Source organism: Ctenopharyngodon idella, chromosome 3, assembly GCF_019924925.1.
Source record: "Ctenopharyngodon idella isolate HZGC_01 chromosome 3, HZGC01, whole genome shotgun sequence".
Lineage (NCBI taxonomy): Eukaryota > Metazoa > Chordata > Actinopteri > Cypriniformes > Xenocyprididae > Ctenopharyngodon > Ctenopharyngodon idella.
This window is the reverse complement of record NC_067222.1, coordinates 28,381,953-28,402,363: the sequence shown is the minus strand read 5'-3', so window position 1 is coordinate 28,402,363 and position 20,411 is coordinate 28,381,953. Positions and strand designations below refer to the sequence as shown.

At 38.6% G+C, this 20,411-nt stretch overlaps 1 protein-coding gene across 3 annotated transcripts in view; it reads right to left on the bottom strand.

The window, feature by feature from the left end:
* Nucleotides 1–201: 201 nt before the first annotated feature.
* Nucleotides 202–20,411, bottom strand: part of mybpc2a (myosin binding protein Ca) — a 34,142-nt gene continuing 13,932 nt past the window's right edge. For 2 of the 3 annotated variants that reach the window (XM_051887634.1, XM_051887635.1), the window contains 29 exons: nt 17,634–17,669; nt 17,514–17,528; nt 13,785–13,799; nt 13,137–13,220; nt 12,355–12,503; nt 12,160–12,277; nt 11,705–11,753; nt 11,101–11,157; nt 10,770–10,942; nt 10,468–10,600; nt 10,158–10,282; nt 9,628–9,733; nt 8,638–8,798; nt 8,335–8,500; nt 8,051–8,157; nt 7,934–7,963; nt 7,701–7,843; nt 6,529–6,688; nt 6,309–6,413; nt 5,972–6,160; nt 5,751–5,885; nt 5,436–5,603; nt 4,986–5,074; nt 4,673–4,868; nt 2,459–2,598; nt 1,301–1,460; nt 1,030–1,166; nt 733–919; nt 202–620 (listed from right to left, as the gene is read on the bottom strand). In XM_051887634.1, coding sequence (XP_051743594.1) covers nt 580–620; nt 733–919; nt 1,030–1,166; nt 1,301–1,460; nt 2,459–2,598; nt 4,673–4,868; nt 4,986–5,074; nt 5,436–5,603; nt 5,751–5,885; nt 5,972–6,160; nt 6,309–6,413; nt 6,529–6,688; nt 7,701–7,843; nt 7,934–7,963; nt 8,051–8,157; nt 8,335–8,500; nt 8,638–8,798; nt 9,628–9,733; nt 10,158–10,282; nt 10,468–10,600; nt 10,770–10,942; nt 11,101–11,157; nt 11,705–11,753; nt 12,160–12,277; nt 12,355–12,503; nt 13,137–13,220; nt 13,785–13,799; nt 17,514–17,528; nt 17,634–17,669 — 3,374 coding nt within the window. In that variant the 3' untranslated portion in view covers nt 202–579. The remainder of the gene's footprint in view (nt 621–732; nt 920–1,029; nt 1,167–1,300; nt 1,461–2,458; nt 2,599–4,672; nt 4,869–4,985; nt 5,075–5,435; nt 5,604–5,750; nt 5,886–5,971; nt 6,161–6,308; nt 6,414–6,528; nt 6,689–7,700; nt 7,844–7,933; nt 7,964–8,050; nt 8,158–8,334; nt 8,501–8,637; nt 8,799–9,627; nt 9,734–10,157; nt 10,283–10,467; nt 10,601–10,769; nt 10,943–11,100; nt 11,158–11,704; nt 11,754–12,159; nt 12,278–12,354; nt 12,504–13,136; nt 13,221–13,784; nt 13,800–17,513; nt 17,529–17,633; nt 17,670–20,411) is intronic. The other variant, XM_051887636.1, reaches the window with a different exon arrangement.

Here is a 20,411-nt window from a genome sequence, read left to right as displayed (position 1 = left end):
AATGACGTGGGAGAGAGCTAATTGGGGCAGTGTTGATGGGTGCGTAAATGAGTCTCTAGTGTGATATGCTAATGAGACCCTGATTCTCCAACTCTCCCGGATCAGCCAGCAGACATGATACAATTTTCACAAACCTATAAACAAACGTCTATATGACGGCTTTTACTTTTAAGTTTACTATGGAAAACAACACATTTGAAGTTGTTTTAATGTGCTTTTATTTCAAGCAATTTAACTAGAAATACAGTCAAAGCATACTTGGAGAAGAAAAAACCTAGTTTATGACACTATATTAGTCTGATTACACTAACAGAAAAAAAGTACCGGTACTACCATAGTTGTTTGGTGTTTTTTGAAGTACTATGTAAATACCAAGGTAAATGAGTAAAGGATATCCTTGAGTACCATTGTATTATCAGGTATCACCACAGTACTTTTTGTTAGAGTCAAAATTAAAAGGCAAAGGAAAGACAGCATTATAACAATTTTATTCCAAATCAATCATTCAAATTTTTTTTGTATTGCTTTTTGACACTCTCTTGGTGCCCCCTTTTCAGCCGTCTTTAGGGTATCTTCATGCTAATTTGTTTGCTTCTTTGCCTCCTCCTTTTCTGTTATAACTGAACAGGAAAAGCAGATAATATTACATTAGGAATTAATTTAGAGGTTTGAGATTTTATCTACAAACTAAAGTGATTAACAGAAACACATATAAGAGTGTTATTAAATTACCTCGAACTTCCAGCTTGCACTCCACTTCATCCTGTCCTAGGTCATTAATGGCTCTGCATGTATACTTCCCTCCATCAAACAAGCTGGGCTTACGGATGTTTAAAGTCAGCACACCCTGATTATTCTGCATGAGAAACTTTGGATCCTCTCCAATAATCATCTTATTTTTCATCCATATAATCTTTGGCTGGGAGGAGAACAACAGAGAATGAGAAAGAGAGCATTGTTGCTTAAATGGCTTATAAACAACTGCACGGGTAATAGGTTTATATAGTCACGTAATACACTAACACTTACTTTTGGGTACCCACGGACAGCACAGCTGATGGCAGCGCTGTAACCTGCGATGACGGACCTGTCCACCAGAGGTGTGATGAATTTAGGAGAGCTGGTCATATCTTTTTCCTTGTAGGGTTGTTCTTTTTGTTTAAGACCTAAGAGAAAGAGACAGGAAGAGGATTACCCATTACATATATCGCTTCAGCAGAGACACTTGTGTACTAATCGTCATGTAATGCAACACTCAGTGTTTCGAGATTAATTTTTTAACCGCCCGTATTGCAGGTACCTGTTTTGGCGATGACAGCGGTGTTTTTGCTGATGCCAGCATCATCGCTCATGCCACAGATGTTCTCACTGAACACACGAAAGGTGTATTCATTCCCCATCACCAGATCTGACACGGTGCAACTAGGTCTGCGATTGTGTTCAAGAACAGTGAACCACTCCTAAACAAGTGAGAGACAGATTTGTTAAAGGGTTAGTTCACCCAAAAATGAAAATTCAGTCATTAATTACTCAACCTCATGTCGTTCCACACCCGTAAGTGAACACAAATTAAGATATTTTTGATGAAATCCGAGAGCTCTCTGACTCCTCCATAGACAGAAATATAATTACCAATGTCAAGGCCCAGAAAAGTAGTAAAGACATTGTTAAAATAGTCCACTGACGCAGAAGCTGGCGATCTAACGTAGAACACGGAAGCGCTGCACTGCGAAATTGTTCAATAAAGTCGTTATTGTTGTTTTGTTTTTGCGCACAAAAAGTATTCTCGTCGCTTCATACAATTAAGGTTGAACCACTGTAGTCACATGGACTATTTTAACAATGTATTTACTACCTTTCTGGACCTTGAAAGTGATGGTTAAAGGGTCAGAGAGCTCTCGGATTTCATCAAAAATATCTTAATTTGTGCTCCGAAGATGAACGAAGGTCTTACGGGTGTGGAACGACACGAGGGTGAGTAATAAATGACAGAAATTTTCATTTTTGGGTGAAAATGAAATGATGTGCCAGGTTTCCTGTGCTACTTCTTGTAAAAATAAATTTAAAAAATGTATTTGAGAATAAGAACACAAATGTTGCTTTATATAGAATATAAATATATAATGTTTAACTTTTTTTGCAAGATATAGGGTATTCCTTTTTTATCAATACTATAGGCTACCTACAACTATACAGGTGTTTTTTATTGATGTGAATCTTCTAACAGCCAAAAATTTCAAGTTCTTCTACACCAGACTCTATAAGTTCAGTAAACCATTTCCTCATGGAGAAGGAGCAGAAAATGGTCCTATCTAAAACTGTTGGAAATACAAAATTCCCTATAATGTCACTGCATGCCGTAGCATTAAGATTTAAGGGGCCTAACCAAACCTGTTAATTAGAAAGCAGTGTCCACATATATTTGGCCAATACTGTACTGTTGCTGGTCTGGATTTACCTTGGTTTTCATGTCGGCTTTTTGGATGGTATAGCCAGTGATCTCTGCGTTGCCATTGTCTTTTGGAGGCTTCCATTCCAAAGCAGCATTGAAACCCCAAACATCAGTTACAGTGACAGCCATCGGTGGCCCTGGCTTGTCTGTGAGTACGGGAATGGAAAAAAAAAAAATTCTGTAGGTATTACTGTAGAGCTTGACACCAATACACTGTCCTAATTTTAACCATGAGACTAATTAAAGTGAGCTAATTGGAGAAGCTACAAGTGAGTGAGCAGAGGAATAATAAAAATGAAAGAGGGAAAAAAAAGGAATGGGGAAGACGGTAAAAACATGAGCATGAGGTAGAGATAGTGAGATCAAGCTAAAAAAAAGAGAAAAAAGATTGAGAGCGAGAGAGTTTGAGTTTGCGGCTGGGAGCGGTTGGCATTAATCCTGGGCAGGCTGCTGGGATGCTGGCAGCAAACTGTGACTAAATGGCTGTCTGGCTCATCTGAAGGGTTTTTGCACTCTCATTAGCTTACCTCCCAGCGGGAACACAGAGTGAGTGTCCCCTAATCCTATCCTAATCCCGTTCAACACCAGGAATAATCCAAACAAAACCCCGCAGAATAATCCCTGCAACCGAACTGACCTATGACATCCTCAATTTTGATGAAAGTGTAAGTGTTTAATATGAAACCTTTCTGACAGTTTAGGACTTAGAAATTCAGAGTCACTTTTGAAAGTGATCCTCAGTTTCCATGGGTTAAAAATATTAACCTGACTCACTCTTCACTTCGTAGGGAAATGAACCTTTTGAACTGTGCAGTTTAATTCTTTAATTTGATGTCATTGCTATATTTGTGGCCGTAGTTATGTTGATGTGAGTGATCTAAATGAACATCTTCAACACCCTAAATAGTCAAGTAACCTATTTATATAGTGCTCTTTATACAATACAGATTGTTTGCTTTAAAGCATCTTAAAAGTAATAAACAAGAAAATAACAAACTTCATCAAATTCAAATTTTGCTGTAAAGCAGTTCTACTGCAGACAATAGTGTCATTATTCACCTTGAGTTGATTCAATTCAGTTCAATAACAGTGTCGATGTTGCAAAATTAGTCAATTATGAAACAGTCAATTTAGCTATAAACGGCTCTGCAAGAGACAGTGGTGTCATAAACCAGCTCAATTCAGTTTTGTTCTCATCTGATAGTGTCAGTGCAGTCAAATCGATAATATCACAGAATATTAAGTGTCTTTTAAACCCCAGCTTAGCAAGCCAAAGGCGACAGTGGCAAGGAACCCAAACTCCACCCTGACAGCAACATAGTGTGGCCCAGATCCGGCCCACATCTGGTACATGTGGATTACACGTGGACCAGATGTGGGCCAGATCTGGGCCGACACTATGTTGCTGTCAGGGCATTAAGGTGACAGGATTGGACAAAAAACCTTGGGAGAAACCAGCCTCAATATAACTTTAAAAAGTAGAAATGGCTCACCCAGATTTTTTTTTATCTATTTTTTTTAGCTAAACTGTTAGCAAGGTAAAACACTCTCCCCCAATTTCACAGACAAGGCTTAAGCTAGTCCTAGGCTAAAATGCATGTTTGAGCTGTTTTAACTGAAAGTAACTTGCCCTGACATATCTTAAAATATGTCAGTGCCATTGTTTTCTCTCAAGATGCACACCGGAAAAGTTTTTTTTCTAGGGCATGTTCGTAAAAGCAACTTAGATGCCCTAACTGAATCAAGGCGTAATCCTGGCTTAATCTAAGCCATGTCTGTGAAACCGGGCTTCTGTGTCTTTAAATTAACCTTTATATCACCTTTAAACCATCGCCACTACTGCCATATACATTGTGAAGAATGTCTTTAGCCATCGCATAACATCTCATGCTGTTTTTTGCGCATCCCGCCACAAGCATTGCATCTTTATGACGGCATGTCAAGTTGAAAAAAGTCAAGAGAGAAAAGCCTTGTGGGCAGTGCTCCGACATATCACTCAACAGAGCTTTGGGACGCTTGAGGTCCTATCCCGATCCCATTCTGCTATTTCGTTCTGCTTTTTCACCTAGGTCAGATGAATGCTAAGCCAGCTTTAATATTCATGGCTTTCAGTTAAGTCAACTAATAATTCAGGCAACCCACAACTCTCTTGAATTTGAAATTATGTTGTTGTGCACATCCCTATTAAAACATTAACCAAATCACTTTGTTGACACTAACCTACAACCTGGATCTCAAGGTTGGCTTTGTCCTCCATATTCTCAATCTGCACGGACAGGGTGTACAGGCCGGAGTGCTCTCTGACTGCCTGCCTGATGAACAGGATGGTGTCGACACCACTTGTGCGGATATTCACCAGCCCTGTGTCTATAGGTGCACCATCCTTGAACCAGGTCACCATTGGACGGGGTTTGCCCTGATAACAGTTAACATGGTGTAAGTTGATAATTTGATCTGTTGTAAAGACCAGCGACTGAACAAAAAAGTAGAACTACACAAGTACAGAGCAGAACAATGTACGTGCATGACTGACCTGGAAGGGAATGACAAGGTTGACCTTCTCACCCACTCGTTTGATGTACTTAGTCCTAAGCTGCCGAGGGAGGCGGATTTTAGGACGCTCTGAGAGAGGAGATTGAGAGGAGAAAAAGACAGAAGAAAACGTGCTGAAAATGACAACACACACAGTTGGGTGTTTATATACTTCATGATCAATGTGTCATAGATGAGTGTGTTGTGTCTGTGTTAAATCTACATATGAGTAGTTAACTCAAATGCGGTTAAAAAAAATGTTTTAGTCCACGCGATAAAAGTCAGTGAGATCCAATGTTGTTTTCAGTAATATTTGAGACAGAAACTACATTTTAAATGCATATTTTCAGGAGTTTGACATGAACTATCAAACTGCCATTGTGATTTCATCTCGATATACTCCCGAGAGTGTGTCGTATGTTGTTTGTGTATGTATGTATGTGAGTCTCACCAACAATCTCCCGAATGGTGACAGATTGAGCCAACACAGCTGGAAGGCTACGGCCAGCGATGTTCACAGCTGTCACCCTGAACAGCATCTTCTCTCCAACAGGCAGCCCTCTGACCCTGTAACTATTCTTCTCAACAGGGGTCTCGTTGGCCTGCACCCACTCAGTGGCTGTGAGTACCACCAGGGGCAAAGTAAGTGGCAAACCAGCAAGATATGTAAACATGTCAAAAAATGATCAAAAATGATTACTGTGATGGTTTGAAACTGAGATGGCACTCTATGCCAGCTCTATAGCAAAGTTGCGCTGTGCCTCACCTCCCTCAATGCAATATTCAATGATGTACCCGTCGATGCCACCAGCTCCAATCCTCTCGGGGGGAAGCCACTTTAGAGCACAGGAGCCATCTGTAACGTCGTCCACCATCAGTCGTGTTGGTTCACTAGTTGGAGCTATGAAGGAGTAGGAAAACAAAGAGAATGAATGCTGATAGAAATGCGTTTGTGAGAAAGCCCAAAGTTGCTGATGTGGAACTAACCAATGGGCATGAAAGGTTTGGAGCTGGCGCTGGGCTGGGAGATGCCAATGCCATTAACCGCAAACACCCTCATCTCATATAGCACACCCTCAATCATCTTTTTAGCCTCATATGTTGTGGACTCATAAATGTCAAAGTTCAGCTTTGTCCATCTGGAAGAGCCCTTCTTCTTCCTCTCCATTAGGTAACCTGGAAGTACAACTAAAGTAGTAAATGGTATTCCACACATGTGAGAAGATAATTCATTACCTACTTAAATATTTAAGTATCTCCAAGAAACAAGACTGATAACATACAGTCAAAACATTACAAAGATGTAATATTGGATGTCAAGTACCTTTCACTGGAACTCCACCATCAAATTTGGGTGGATCCCACTGGATAGCAGCTGTGTCCTCACCCACTCCAGTGCATTTCACATTCTCAGGTGGATCAGGCACATCTGAACACAACACAGAAAAAATACAGGGATGAAGAGCCCTAAGGAACAGATGGCACATAGCAGATAATGAGGACAGAAAGAAGAAGTTGCAGATGGTTAACATGTATGAACTCACCAACTATCTTAACCATGATATCAGCCTTGTCCTCTCCTGCTGGGTTGATTACAGTGATATGATAAAGGCCTTCATCGGATCTCTCTGCCCCTTCAATAACAAAGCAGCTCAGATTCTTCCTGGTCTCCACTCTCACACGGCCTTCAGCTTCAGAGATCTCCTGCATCACATAAACGTCATGTTTTCAAGCAAGTGCAATATATTGGTGATGTTACACATTTCGGAGTTATTGTACATATCCGATGTGATGTAAGAAAATGAGATGAGAATGAGAATATATTCCTACTGGAAAGATCAGCCTGAATTTTCATGCTGGTTTTGTGCTGTTCACCAGGAAAACCTGAGTAAATGGGGTCATCCAGCATGGTCCTTCTGGGTAAACTGGTTGACCATAGAACTCTCGGTGGTTAAAGGTAATTTTCACCCAAAAATGAAATTTCTGTCATTAAGTACTCACCCTCATGTCGTCCCAAACCCGTAAGACCTTCATTCATCTTCAAAACACAAATTAAGATATTTTTTGATGAAATCTGATGGTTTCTGAACCACATATAGGCAGCTTTTGAGGTCCAGAAAGGTATTAAAGGCATTGTTAAAATAGTCAATGTGACTACAGTGGTTCAACCTAATGTTATGAAGCGACTGCGTCATCATCACACGCACTGCTCACGTGTACAGCGTCAGCCAATACTGAGCCGGCATTCGGACGTAAACATGGAAGCCTGCACTGCGTTCACAACATCAGCAGCTAAATAAGTGTTAAATCAGTGTTATTTTTGTTTTGTTTTTGTGCACAAAAAGTATTCTCGTCGCTTCATAACATTAAGGTTGAACCACTGTAGTCACATGGACTATTTTAACGATGCCTTCACTACCTTTCTGGACCTCAAAAGGTGCAATGACATTGCTGCCTATGTGTGGTTCAGAAACCTATGGATTTCATCAAAAATATCTTAATTTGTGTTCTGAAGATAAACAAAGGTCTTACGGATTTGGGACGACATGAAGATGAGTAATTAATGACATTTTTTAGTGGACTAACCCTTTAAGGTAGGCTGGTAGAGTCTTTTCAGCAGGGTTTTATCACTGAATCTGATATGAAAACAATCCCATATCCGTTCTTGGCTTTGCATAAGATGAGAGTATGTGACAGTTTGCCAGCAAACTCTCACCGTATCTCCTTTTTTCCAGCAGACAGTGGGAGGGGGCTCCCCTGTAATGTCGACATCAAACCGGAGCTTGTTTCCTGCAACGACGATAATGGTGTTTTTGTTGACCATGCTGCCAGTGGTGTCCAGGTGGATTTTGGGTGGTTCTAGATGATAATAGAAAGAATTTTTAAAAAAAATTCCTTTTATAGGCAAAATTATATTGTTAAATGTGTTGACGCAGGTAAGACATTTACCTTGACGAGGAACATAATCAATCTTGATCTCTGGGAACAAAAATATAGATCGATAGGTCAATGAAGAAATTTAAAATCTGATTTAAAAAAAAAAAAAAAACTGATTCTCTCTCTTACCCAAAAAGTTGAGTTTGGCTGAAAGGGAAAGAGCGTATCCATCTGGTACAAAGGTGTAATCTCCTGCATCCTCAGGCTTCACGTCATCTATCACCAGCTTGTGAGTCCTGAGACACCAGGATCAGAAATGTTACCACAACATAAGAAGTGTATGCCAATGATGGACATTTCAATGACTAATCTGACTTAGTGTCCTGACATAAAACAATATTAGTGAGGTCAAGGACAAGCTGAGCTTGCTTATGCATGAATCGATAAGGGTGGCTGTAAGTGGACCGATATACCTGCCGGTGTGTGTCATTTTGATGCGGTTACTGGGAATGACCTCCACACCATCCTTGTACCACTTGCCAATCACTTTCTCATCAGACACTTCACACTTGAAGACAGCCTGCTCTGCTGCCTTCACTGTCAGATCAGCTATACTCTGCAAAACCTCCAGTTCCTTCTCTATAATAGAGAAAAAGAGGAGAAAATGGGGCCACGAGGCAATTAATACTAAAAATAAATACAGAAATATTACTGAAACATCATCCAAACGGTGGAAGGACTAAAAAGGGAGAGTTTTACTCTTTCAAAAGAAGTACCTTCCACGTCCAGCTCTCCCTTGGACTCCCCTCCGCTAGTGTACACATAGTATGTTCCTATGTCCTCTGCGGTCGCCTCATTGATGATGAGCCAGTGCTTTGTCCCATCTTTCTTAAAGCGATACTTTCCATCTCGGCTCAGTTCCACTCCATCCTTCATCCTGAGAGAGATGAAGAGAGACAGAAGGAGAGCAAGACAGCGAGAGACAAAGAAATAATGTTCATAAGAAGAAACTGAGGAAGGCAATCTATGCCAAAATGACTGAAGATAAAATAAGAAAGATTGGGACGAGTACAAAGGGAACATGGATGGACAAAATGGGACATGACGGAAAGATGTAGAGCGAGAGAAACGAAACTTTATCCAGGCCTGTGGATACAGCAGAACACAGTAGAGATAGGTGAATCAGTTTAGAAATAATACTAATAATATTGAAATGATATTGAAAATTAATTTACTCTTAAACTTTTAAGTGGAAGAAATGAATGTAGTGAAGAGTATAAGATTGGAAACCAGACAAATCTGCTAGTCTGAACATGAGTAGAAATGTTGAAAAGCACAGACAGCGCTCAGCCACATTGCTCATTTAAACAGAGAGTGGTAATGACAGAGAAAAATGCATCATCTAAAACTAAATGTGCCATTTATTATAGACTAATAGGTTTTTGTGGTGTTTGACATGACTAAAGTCATTGTTAAATGATTCATTGTGTTCTATAATTGTTGGTAATAAACGGAAAACAAAAAAAAGAAGTCAGATAATTTGCTGTTTAGGCCTATTTAATGTTAATAATGGCTTGTTAATGCTAAATTACTGTAATTAGCGACACTGACCTTGACAGTACTGGAATTAATTTAGTCAGCTAGTGATGTATTGAGCATTTCAATTTGTGCAGCTGGTCAGTTTATTTGTAGGCCTGTTGACTGAACTAAAAAAGCTGGTGACCAGTCGACCAGGTAAGTGTCAGCAGTTTGGTCCAGTTTCTCACCATTTCACATTGGCAGCCTCTTCAGACACTTCCACCTCAAACTCCACCTTCTCCCCAACCACAACATGGATGTCATCCAACATCTTAGTGATGGTGACAGGGGGTTCTGTTCATATAAACACACCAATAAGTGGTTAATATATTCAAACACACACTTTTACAGCAGAATGAATATGAACCACATTTTCATCAACGTACAGAGGAGCTTCTGTATACATACAAGATAACAAGAGGGCCAGATGGCAACTACAATCCATGAAGAAATAAGACAAAAAAAATCTACCTTACAAGAAGTAAAACTGACAGAAGCAGAGACCTGGCTCAAAAACAAATGGCTCAGTAAAACAAGGTAAGGACTGACAGCATATACAGAGTTTTAAAAATAATCAATATGGCAGATGGCTACCACTCAAGGACAGACGGGACACAGGACGGCGACAGATAAGAAGACAGAACAAATGAGACAGCTGAATTTACAAAGAGGGGGTGTGCTAATGATGCCAGAGATGATGATGATGATGATGATGTACCTTGGACAAAGACCTCAGTGAAACTCTTCTCCTCTCCAATCACACATTCATACGCGGCATCATCGGCAAGGGTGCACTTGTTAATAGTGAGCTTACGGATACCACCTACACTCTCAAAGATATATCTAACAGGGAGAGAAATTCAGCACAAATTTCATGTTAGGCATCAACCTTCCCATCATGCCCTCCTCTGACATTGTCTTTTCCCCATCTTTACAATCTTCATCAACGATGACCAGTGCACCTTAAGTGTTATACAAAATAGTTAATTCCAGTATTTTTTTAAACACACAATCACACTGGATCATACTTGGCTGAGGGTTTGATCTCCTGTCCATTTTTCAGCCATTTGACTTGAGCGTTAGGGTCAGACAGCTCAACACTAAGCTGTATTCTCTTTCCTTTTTCCACAGAGTAAGCAGGTTCCATCTTCCTTAGGAAAGCTGAAACAGAAATAGCACTAACATATACAATCCTTCCAAAACTTTTTTCTTGGGTTGTCAACAAAATTATATATTAGGGTTGGATTTGAACCCGGTGACCTTCGTATGTATGTACTGTAGTTTTGTGAAGAAATATGTCTGTGTGCGTCCATCACATGACATGTCTCACCATCACTCTTTTTGGGCTCCACCTTCCTCATCTTCTTGAGTCTTTTGAGCATGCCCCTGAGATCAGTGATGCCGTACTCAAAGGCGATCTTCTCATAGTCGCATGGTTTGGCATTTTTCAGGATCTCCCAGACATCCACACTCACCTCAGGCTCCTCCTTTTGCTTCCTCTCCCTGTGGTACATAGAAACCAAAAATATAGTTAATCTTCATACTTGGTTGAGATTGACTGTTTTTATGTTTGGTTACAGTGAAAATTAATAAATTAATCTACATATAAAGTAAATAGACTAAGAAGAAAAAACATGGAGAGAGCAGAATATCTTACAAACCTTTTCTTGAGTAAACCACTGAAGTCCAGATCACCTGCATCCTCTCCTGCATCTCCCCTAGAGATGAACAAGATGCATACATTTACGTTTATGTATCTGGCAGACCGTTTTATCCAAAACTACTTACATTGCGTTCAAGACATATATTTTATCAGTTCATGCATGCCATGGGAGTCGAACCTATGACCTTGGCATTGCTAGCACCATGCTCTACTGTTTGAAGAGCTCAAACAGTAGATCAAGGTGCCTGCCTCAGTCCTAGGGCTAAACCTTAACCTCCCAGAGCTGGACCTGGAGCCAAACTCTCAGACATGAGGAAAAACACCTCTAACTTCGTCCTTGAGATTATTACTGCTCAGAAGAGCGACTTCTGGCAACAGATGGCTCCCTCAATCATATGCAAGAGTATCATATAATCTTGCATGTATTAACATGAGGTGCGTAAGCCACTAAATCTGTGCGTACACTTACAGCAGTATCTAAACATAAAGTGAATATGAACTTAAAAATTCCTCCGAACAAATATAACTATATCGAAACAATGTGAAATCAAGACATCTACAAGTTACTAATGATTAAGACACAGACATACAAACAAACTTACGAACGTTTGAATGCCTCCAAAATGTTTGTTTGCGTCGTCTCTTCAGCAGCTGAAGGAGAAGATGAAATTCAAGATGATGATTAAAAACCATGTTTTATTTGCTCCACAGACTGATGTCAAAGCAAATAAATGTGTAGTGCTGATTTACTAAGTGCTGCAAAACTAACAGGAGAGGATCTAATCAGCTAAATACCTAGTGAATAATGAATCAGCTGTAGACTTAATGTAAAGTGTGCTCACACACACACACACACCAGGTGTGTGTTAACTGACTTTATTTATCTGAAAACAGAATTATATTCTTTATAAATGTCCTATGATGTACATGAGGATCTCCAACTCTCATTACCTAAAGGTACTAGCCATATTCAGTGATAACTTGAGATTTTGTGAGTCTATTCGAATGTTCTTTAATTAATTAACCACTTTGTACCCATAACTGCATAATATCCTACCTTCGACGGCGATTTCAAATGTGCAGATGTCACACTTGTCTTTGGATGTGACCTCACAACGGTAACCTCCAGCATCCCCATCCACAACCTTAACAATGGTCATCTCATAGGTGTATATCTGGTATCAAAATTGTAAATTGTAACTCTGTGCTCTAGTAAACAAATCTCAAATAAAACACACTGTCCTTTACACACTTTGGTGTTCCTATCATAGATTTCTTTGAACTGTAGGTGTTTTCCAGCCTTGCTGCCCAGATCCAGCCATTTCCCCTTCAACCACTTCATAGTTGGCTTCCTTAGCATCTGAGAGGAGTCCACCTTAGCCACAAATGTGACATTTTTCCCTGTTACCAATAAAATGAAGACATAAGTAACATTGCTGAATGAAATTATTATTTATTTATTATTAAATTATACATTAGTCATCATTACATTGATCTATACAGTAAAAGTAGATCATATATGTGACCATTAATGTTAATATATTAAGCAATATCACACAAGCAAGAGTGCCACTGTTCCAAATATTGGTTAATTACAGCACGTGATATTTTTTGTATATGACATCTCAGTAAGTAAGTAGTTAATAGTTTAAGTTACATTTTAAACACAATATTGCCATTTACTTTGTGTATTTTTGCTCCACCAACAAAAATATTTCCATAAGAATAAAAAGCTTATTAACTGTTGGCCATCTCTGAGCAACACGCAGTAGTAGCAATTGTTTCCGGAATGAATGCTTATGAACGATATGGTTGAGTGAACGATTAAATGACTCAATCATCTGGTTTCGTTCTTTAACGAGACAGTTTTTTAAACAAATCGAATGAGTGAATGATTCAATGACATATTACCTACTGGCATAACGACTTAACCTGCAGAACGAGTCACTACAAAAAAAACACCACTAATTTTCAGTTTAAATTATAGATACAGCAGAGTGAATTCAGCAGTGCAGTTGTGGTTCAGAATCTTACCTTTATTGACAGTGACACTCTGAGGCTTCTCCACAAACAGGCCACTTGTCTCAGACATCTGAGGCTGTTCTCCTGGAACATGTTCTACCGGCAGAGTCAGAGAAACAGTGTAAACTGATATGAACTGTTGAAAGTTCACATTAATGGCATTAATGGACACTAAGACAGGATATAGTCAATGATGACTGACAAGAGGCTGAAAAAAGTGAATCAATCATGATATTTACTGTTCATATTGATGTGTACACAGCCTGGGGTAAAGCTTCCCTAAAACTTTTAGCACAATCTAGCAAACTTATACCCATACTTACAAAACAAAAACAAAACAATATTGATTATTGACTCTCACCTTTCAACCTTTCCAGATCCTTAAACCGATAGTTCACCCAAAAATAATAATTCTGTCATCATTTGCTCACCATCTTGTCTTTCCCAACCAGTATGACTCTCTTACTTTTGTGGAACATATTTTTTATGAGGGTGAGTAAAAGAGGACAGAATTTTCATTTTTGTGTGAACTACACTTTTAGGATCTACACTGGGATGTGAAAGACACTTACAAAATTTCCTTTTGCATGAAAAATAAAACTTTTTTTTTTTCATGTATATGTCATTGACAATACATGCTAAAGGATTTGTGTGTCTTACCATCCTCAGGCAATTCTGTATTAAAGAAAAAGAGAGAGAAAGAGTGGGGGAAACCATTAGGAAGTTAGGGCTCTTCTAAGACTGGAGGAATTCATAAACACATACTGTACATACTAACACAAATACATGAAGAACTGGACATCCTTTTGTCCTTCAGTTTTTCAGAATAAAGAAAGTGCATAGATGTTATTTAAGTTATTTTCTCTACTAACCAGTCATACCAATCCAAACAACTTAAGTGTCCTTCAACTCATTATGATCACAGATGGGTGGATGGGATTTTTTGGTTGGTTGATGCTGGTTAAAAGTTGCAGTAAGCGATTTCTGAGAAACACTGTTGATATATGAAATCACCAAAACAAACACGCCCCTACCCAAAAGGATCACACCCCTATCTTGATAGCCCCGCCCCCAAATTTATATGCAACACAGGCACCTCCCCCCTAATTAGTGTATACGCCCCCTACTGCTGATTGGCTACAAGTGTGTTTTGGTGCTCGGTCCGATCCACTTTCAACATTGTTTCTCTGCACCTTTAAACTCAAAGTATATGGATGGCTTTGATGGCTGATTATTTAAAACAAATTTGGGCATTCTTTTCCATCTCACTTCAGAATCAGATAACATCTCTACAGAAAAAGTTGACATGAAACAGACATTATAACAAGCCAAAAAGTGTGTATTTATTAAAATGCACAGCAAATGGCTACATAAATTATCCATGGTGTGATCAGGCCCAGATGATGCATTTTCATTTCCATAAAACCAGAGAACAAAACCATCACTCTCTGTTTTATGTTTATGCAAGTTAATATGATACACCGAACAAGGAAAAGTCATAGTGCAATGGCTTATATTTCAAAACAGCATTGCATAAGGCTCTTACTGGAACCATGGTTATTTAGTTCAGACCCAACCATCCTATTTTATAAAAGATGATTTAACCAGATACATTTAACCCAGATTAGATAGATGTAGAAGTATTTTAACACCAATGTCAGCCACTAAACATATATGTAGACTGTGAAAGTGCTAGTCCAGCTCTGGGTGTCCTAACCTCATGTTACTAAATGTCCTGACCCTCACACTATCACGCTCTAACGCTGGATCTCAAACACAGATCCAGATATTTCCAGTAGTGAACTCTTAGAGGGACAACCATTTCAGAGTATCAGTATACTGCATAACCTTAGCTTCTTGAACGGTCACCACATTTCTCCAAGAGGTTAAATTAAAACATGGGTGCAAGACATGAAGGCGATGTCTGTCATGATAAATGAATCATAAAAGTAACACAAACGCAAATTAGTCTGAATGGAATAGTATTACATTTCTTAAAATATAATGTAGAATGGTGGTCAGAGGTTGAGATCAAACAAATATCATTTGGTTTATGCACTCAAGCACACATACAGTGATATATACCCACTCTAATAAACAAAGTATATATCCACATTTTCTCCAATGAAACATATTTCACCTAAACTATAAATAAGGAATATAGTTTAAGGTGCTGTAAACAATTTTAGCCACTCTGTAGTTTCTGCTAACCTTTATGGAATCAGACACGCTCCTTCTTTCTAAAACCTTGTTGAGACAAAAGAGTCTATAATACCTGGAGAAAGCTATTTGCTAGCATCTTCTGCCATTTTTATTTGCCTAAAATCACTTACAGCACCTGTAGTCTAATTATTACAATAACAAATTCTTTATCTGGATGCTTTGGCGAAACTTAATTTCAATAGACAGCGGAGACTGTTTTCTATTGTTGCGAATCTCAAAACACAATTTGGTCGCTAAAAGACCAAAAGTTTACTGACCTAAAATGAACGAAAAATGGTCTTGCTGGCATTCGCCAAAGCAATCTCAGATTTCAAACCATTTGTTTGCTTGTTGGTCTTGTTTTGGCCAGTCAGAACCCCTGTGACAGACCCGTGGACCACCGACAGAGACAGTGACTGACATTTGGTCACATGCGCAGTCACAGATAAGCAACTAGCACATTGACAAATATGCACACACACATAACGAGCCAAGAGGAGTGTTTCTTTCCCTTACCGTCGCGGCCCTCATCATCTAAATTAAAAGAAACAATGGAAGCATAATGAGGTTAAGGCAGCACATACAGAGAGACGGGTTAAAACACCAACATTACTACAAACTACATCCTGATGTCTTGTCCCTGGAGTCTAGAGCTGGAGAGAAAATTTAAACAGAACTGGACAAATAAAAAAAGACAGCACCTGTCAAATACTGTCAACAGTTAATAAATGTCACTTGTTTTATATATATTTAGTTGTATAAACCAAATACTATGTGGGGTCACTGTGGGCTGTTTACATGTATGAATTCATACACATCTGCACTGAAATAATGAAAGAAAAAAAACACATTTGAATAAAAAAGTGCCCTAATGACCACACATGTTGACACCATTACACTCTGTCCAGAGGGAATGATTTGTACCCCAGTGTGGGTGTTAGTTTTATGATGCCAAATCATAACATGTTAACATGAACTGAGAAATGGAAACACCTACCATATATGCACATGCTCAGTGTGCGCTCTGGTAATGGGCTGCATTTTCATAATAGCTCACAATCAGATACAGTGCGCACATATTGTTGAAAGTAATGCAAACATACACCAATAAATCCATACACACACACACACACACAATTTCATGGTTATGTTGTTTGTCAGTATATCATGTCACAATATATCGCAATACAAAAATGCAACAATATGTATTGTTACATATTGTGTATAGTTCACCCAACTGTGTGAGACTGTGTGAGAAAAAATTCAACAGTACATTTTTTGTTAACCTTTTACCAAACATCTTGGAATATCGCAATAATATTGTATCTTGAGGTCAGTATCACGATATGTATTGAATGACATGAGGGTATCATTACACCCCTAATTTAATGCATTCTCACATTCTGCCATTTAAACGGTAGTGATGGCATTGGAAAATGACTCGTATATATTTTCAAATAACTTAGATTGTAATAAAAAATGACATGTTTTTAAATCCATGCAACAAAGCAATAAGAAGGTATCTTACAGCACAACAAGCAGCACAACAAGCACGGCTTTTGCTTATAATGTATTTTCAGCAGTTAAGTAGGCTATAATGTTATTTATGAATGTGGAAACAATATTCTGTAATTTATGTAAACTGTATTATGTAGATACATAACAGTAAATAAATACAGTTCTACATGTTAGTTAAATTCACATTTATTAAAGCTGGCTGTACTTCTACTTATAAAGGCAGGAGATCAAGTCAACAATATAAGTTTGTCGTTATGCATTATGATGAATAATTATATTGTAGTTCGACTAAGCAATGCACTAGATATGTGTCAATATGTAAGCAGAAAGTTAAGTTAGAGCACTGCTAGCTGGTTTTAGGTATGATTCATTGGCGTATTTGCTATATCTAAAGATGAACTGGAATACGTTCAATTAATGTGTAATTCAGCATGCCTCTTACTTAAACCTAATCCTTACTCCCTGCAGCACTAGCACACACATGCACCCTAACCACATTAACACACACACACACACACACACACACACACACACACACTCTCTCTCTCTCTCTCTCTCTCTCTCTCTCTCTCTCAAAGCTCATCTGTAAAAGCAAAGCTACCCCTTGTATCCTTGACAGACTGAATGAAGACATGGCGTTTAGGACAAGATTCACAGCAGGTGACCCACCTTCTGCAGGCTTATCTGTAAAATAAAAGATACTAAGAGTGAGCCTGACTGCTGTAAAATGATTTATTACATCAAACAGATACCAAATCTTTAATAGGGTAAAAAAATGCATGTACAAACCAGCAGGGGGAGCTTTCTCCTTCCCTCCCTTGGCATCTGAAAGAAATGAAATTTATAATCACTGTATTCAATTGGGGTCATGTTAAAGTACAAGTTAAAACATACGTAAATCTGTCCGAGCAGGGAAAAATTCTACTCGGACTGAAATCAGAAGAATAAATACACCCAAACACTGATTATATATGCACATACTGTACATACTCATAACAAAACATTTTTAAAGTTAGCCAAACCTATTTTCAAGTCTGCACGTATCAAAAAAACCCCACTTTTTTACAGTATATTGAGTGAAGGCAGAAGGTATTTTGGAGTACAGGCATCTGAGCCTCTCCTCTGTCCGTTCCTCTGGTCAACAGTAAGTGTAAACAGCTTTGCTACATTGTACCACAGTCACCTTCCAAGTTACAGTCTTGGCCTCGGATTGACTCAGAATCTGGAGGGAATGGTAGGCCCTTTCACTCTTTAGTGTTAAGGATATGAGACACCGCACCTGGCCATGGCACTGAGGGTCAGATTGCGTGATCTGCTTGCATACTGAAGAACCGACACGTCTATTTTTGATTAGGTTTGTCTTTCAGAGCGCAATATGTTAATGGAGCTCAGGCACTTCTGGTATATCTTCTCGTCCCAGAGGAGGAGTGGGGTACGGTGATCTGGCAAGTTATAAATGCTTTCCCTGCCTCAGGATCTAAGAAGCTGGCTGAGATGTCCTCCCAAAAAAGAACAGCGCACCAGGATCACCAGACAGCTGAAGGTCGTATCTATACACAAACAAGGACCTGTAACAACTCCACTGGGAAATGCTCAAATGCTCTGAGCAGCTCTCACCTTACCCATGATGAATTGGTCTGACGGCGTTAATTTGCTCGGTTAAAATGTAGTTAAAAATCTTGGTGGAGGACCTGGTCAGCTTTTTATTAAAATGACACTTTCCTCTTAAAGGGGACCTATTATGCCCCTTTTCACAAGATGTAATATAAGTCTCTGGTGTCCCCAGAATGTGTATGTGAAGTTTCAGCGCAAAATACCCCACAGATCATTTATTATAGCTTGTCAAATTTGCCCCTATTTGGATGTGAGCAAAAACATGCCGTTTTTGTGTGTGTCCCTTTAAATGCAAATGAGCTGCTGCTCCTGCCCGCTTTCCAAAAGAGAACTCGCACTTCGGTTGCTCAACAACAACAAAGCTGGAGAATCTCACGCAGCCCAAATGACGATTGTCAGTAACGGTGTTCAGCCTTACATTGTTCAAACCGGAATCGGACACTGATGGAGAGACTCAGGAAGAAGTTACAACGAATGCATCTGGACATTTCTGAATGGTTAGTGGATAAATTTATGTAGTTGCTGTGGAGTTGATTCAACTCATCGACTAGCATGTGCCGTCATGTTAATCTTTTGTGTAAATCCAGCGTTGAATTGACCCTCGTTTGTGAAGCAGTCCGGCGTTAAATGACGGCATGGCAGCAACACTCTACTACAACAACTCTTCCTCTTCTCTAAAGCAGCCCAACATGGCCTCACCCCCTTTGTTGCATGTTCTCGGAGGGAGGGTTTATGTAAATTTTGGGGTTTGTGATGTCACCAACCCAGGAAGAAGCTTGTTGTACTCCCGACTAGCCGTTTGTTGTAGTCCTTAAAAAGACGCAAAGATGAACGGCTGCACGTTCGAATTTCCCGTGGAAACCCACCAGTGTCACTCTTATTATAAAACATTATTACAAGCTTATCATTGTGAATCGGGCTAAGGTAAGGAGTTTTGAACAATGGCTGGTTATGTACTTGCTCAAAAATTGATTTTGGATAATTTTTAACCAAAAAAAGTTACGGACTGCAGCTTTAAACAAAACTAAAACTTTTAAAATAGTTTTCACTAAATGAAATAAAACTGAAATTAAATAAAATATAAATATTAGATAAAACACTTAAATGAAAACTGAAATTTCAAATGAAAATGTTGCCTTGGCATCTAACTGAAAAAAAAAAAAATACTAAAACTGAAATAAAAATAAAATAAAGCACATGACAAAAGCACAGCCTAAACTACTACACTTAAAATGAAAACTGAAAATATAAAAATGAAAGCTAATACAAAATATTAATAGATACTATAATAGTATATAAATAATAATAAAATAACATATTATGTAGCTACAGTATATTGAGGCAGATGACTTTTCCTAATGATTTTTATTTTGACCTAAATTCTCTAAGGGCTCTTGATCTCCTACTCAACTCAACTGTTGGGTCTTCTCTGGTTTCCAGTCGTCAGCACTCTCTCTGTCTTGCCAGTCTTGGTCCCTGTCACTGCTACATACAGCCACAGTGCAAAAAACTAACAGACACTCACTCGCTCGCACTCAACACACAAACACACACATTCTAAAAGGGTAGGTGTCGTAAGAAGTCAAATGGAGGCCAGTGTAGCCCTAATGCTAATGCTGAAACTCTAATGCACAGAGATGTAACTTAACCACCTTCACTACAGCAGTGTTGTTATTGTAATACCAAAACATATAAACTTGTTTTTGGTAACTGAAATAAAATAAAATATTATGAAAAACTTCAACTTAAACAAAAATTAGAAATGAAACAAATTGAAGCTAAAATTAAATTAATAAAATTTAAATTAAAGCTAAATATAAATATAAAAAAATAATAATGACACAAAATTAACTAAAATTAAAATGAAAACTGAAAATATAAAAATAAAAACGAATCCAAAATATTAATAAATACTAGTTATTACCCTGTTTCCCTCTTTTTTAAATTTTTTTT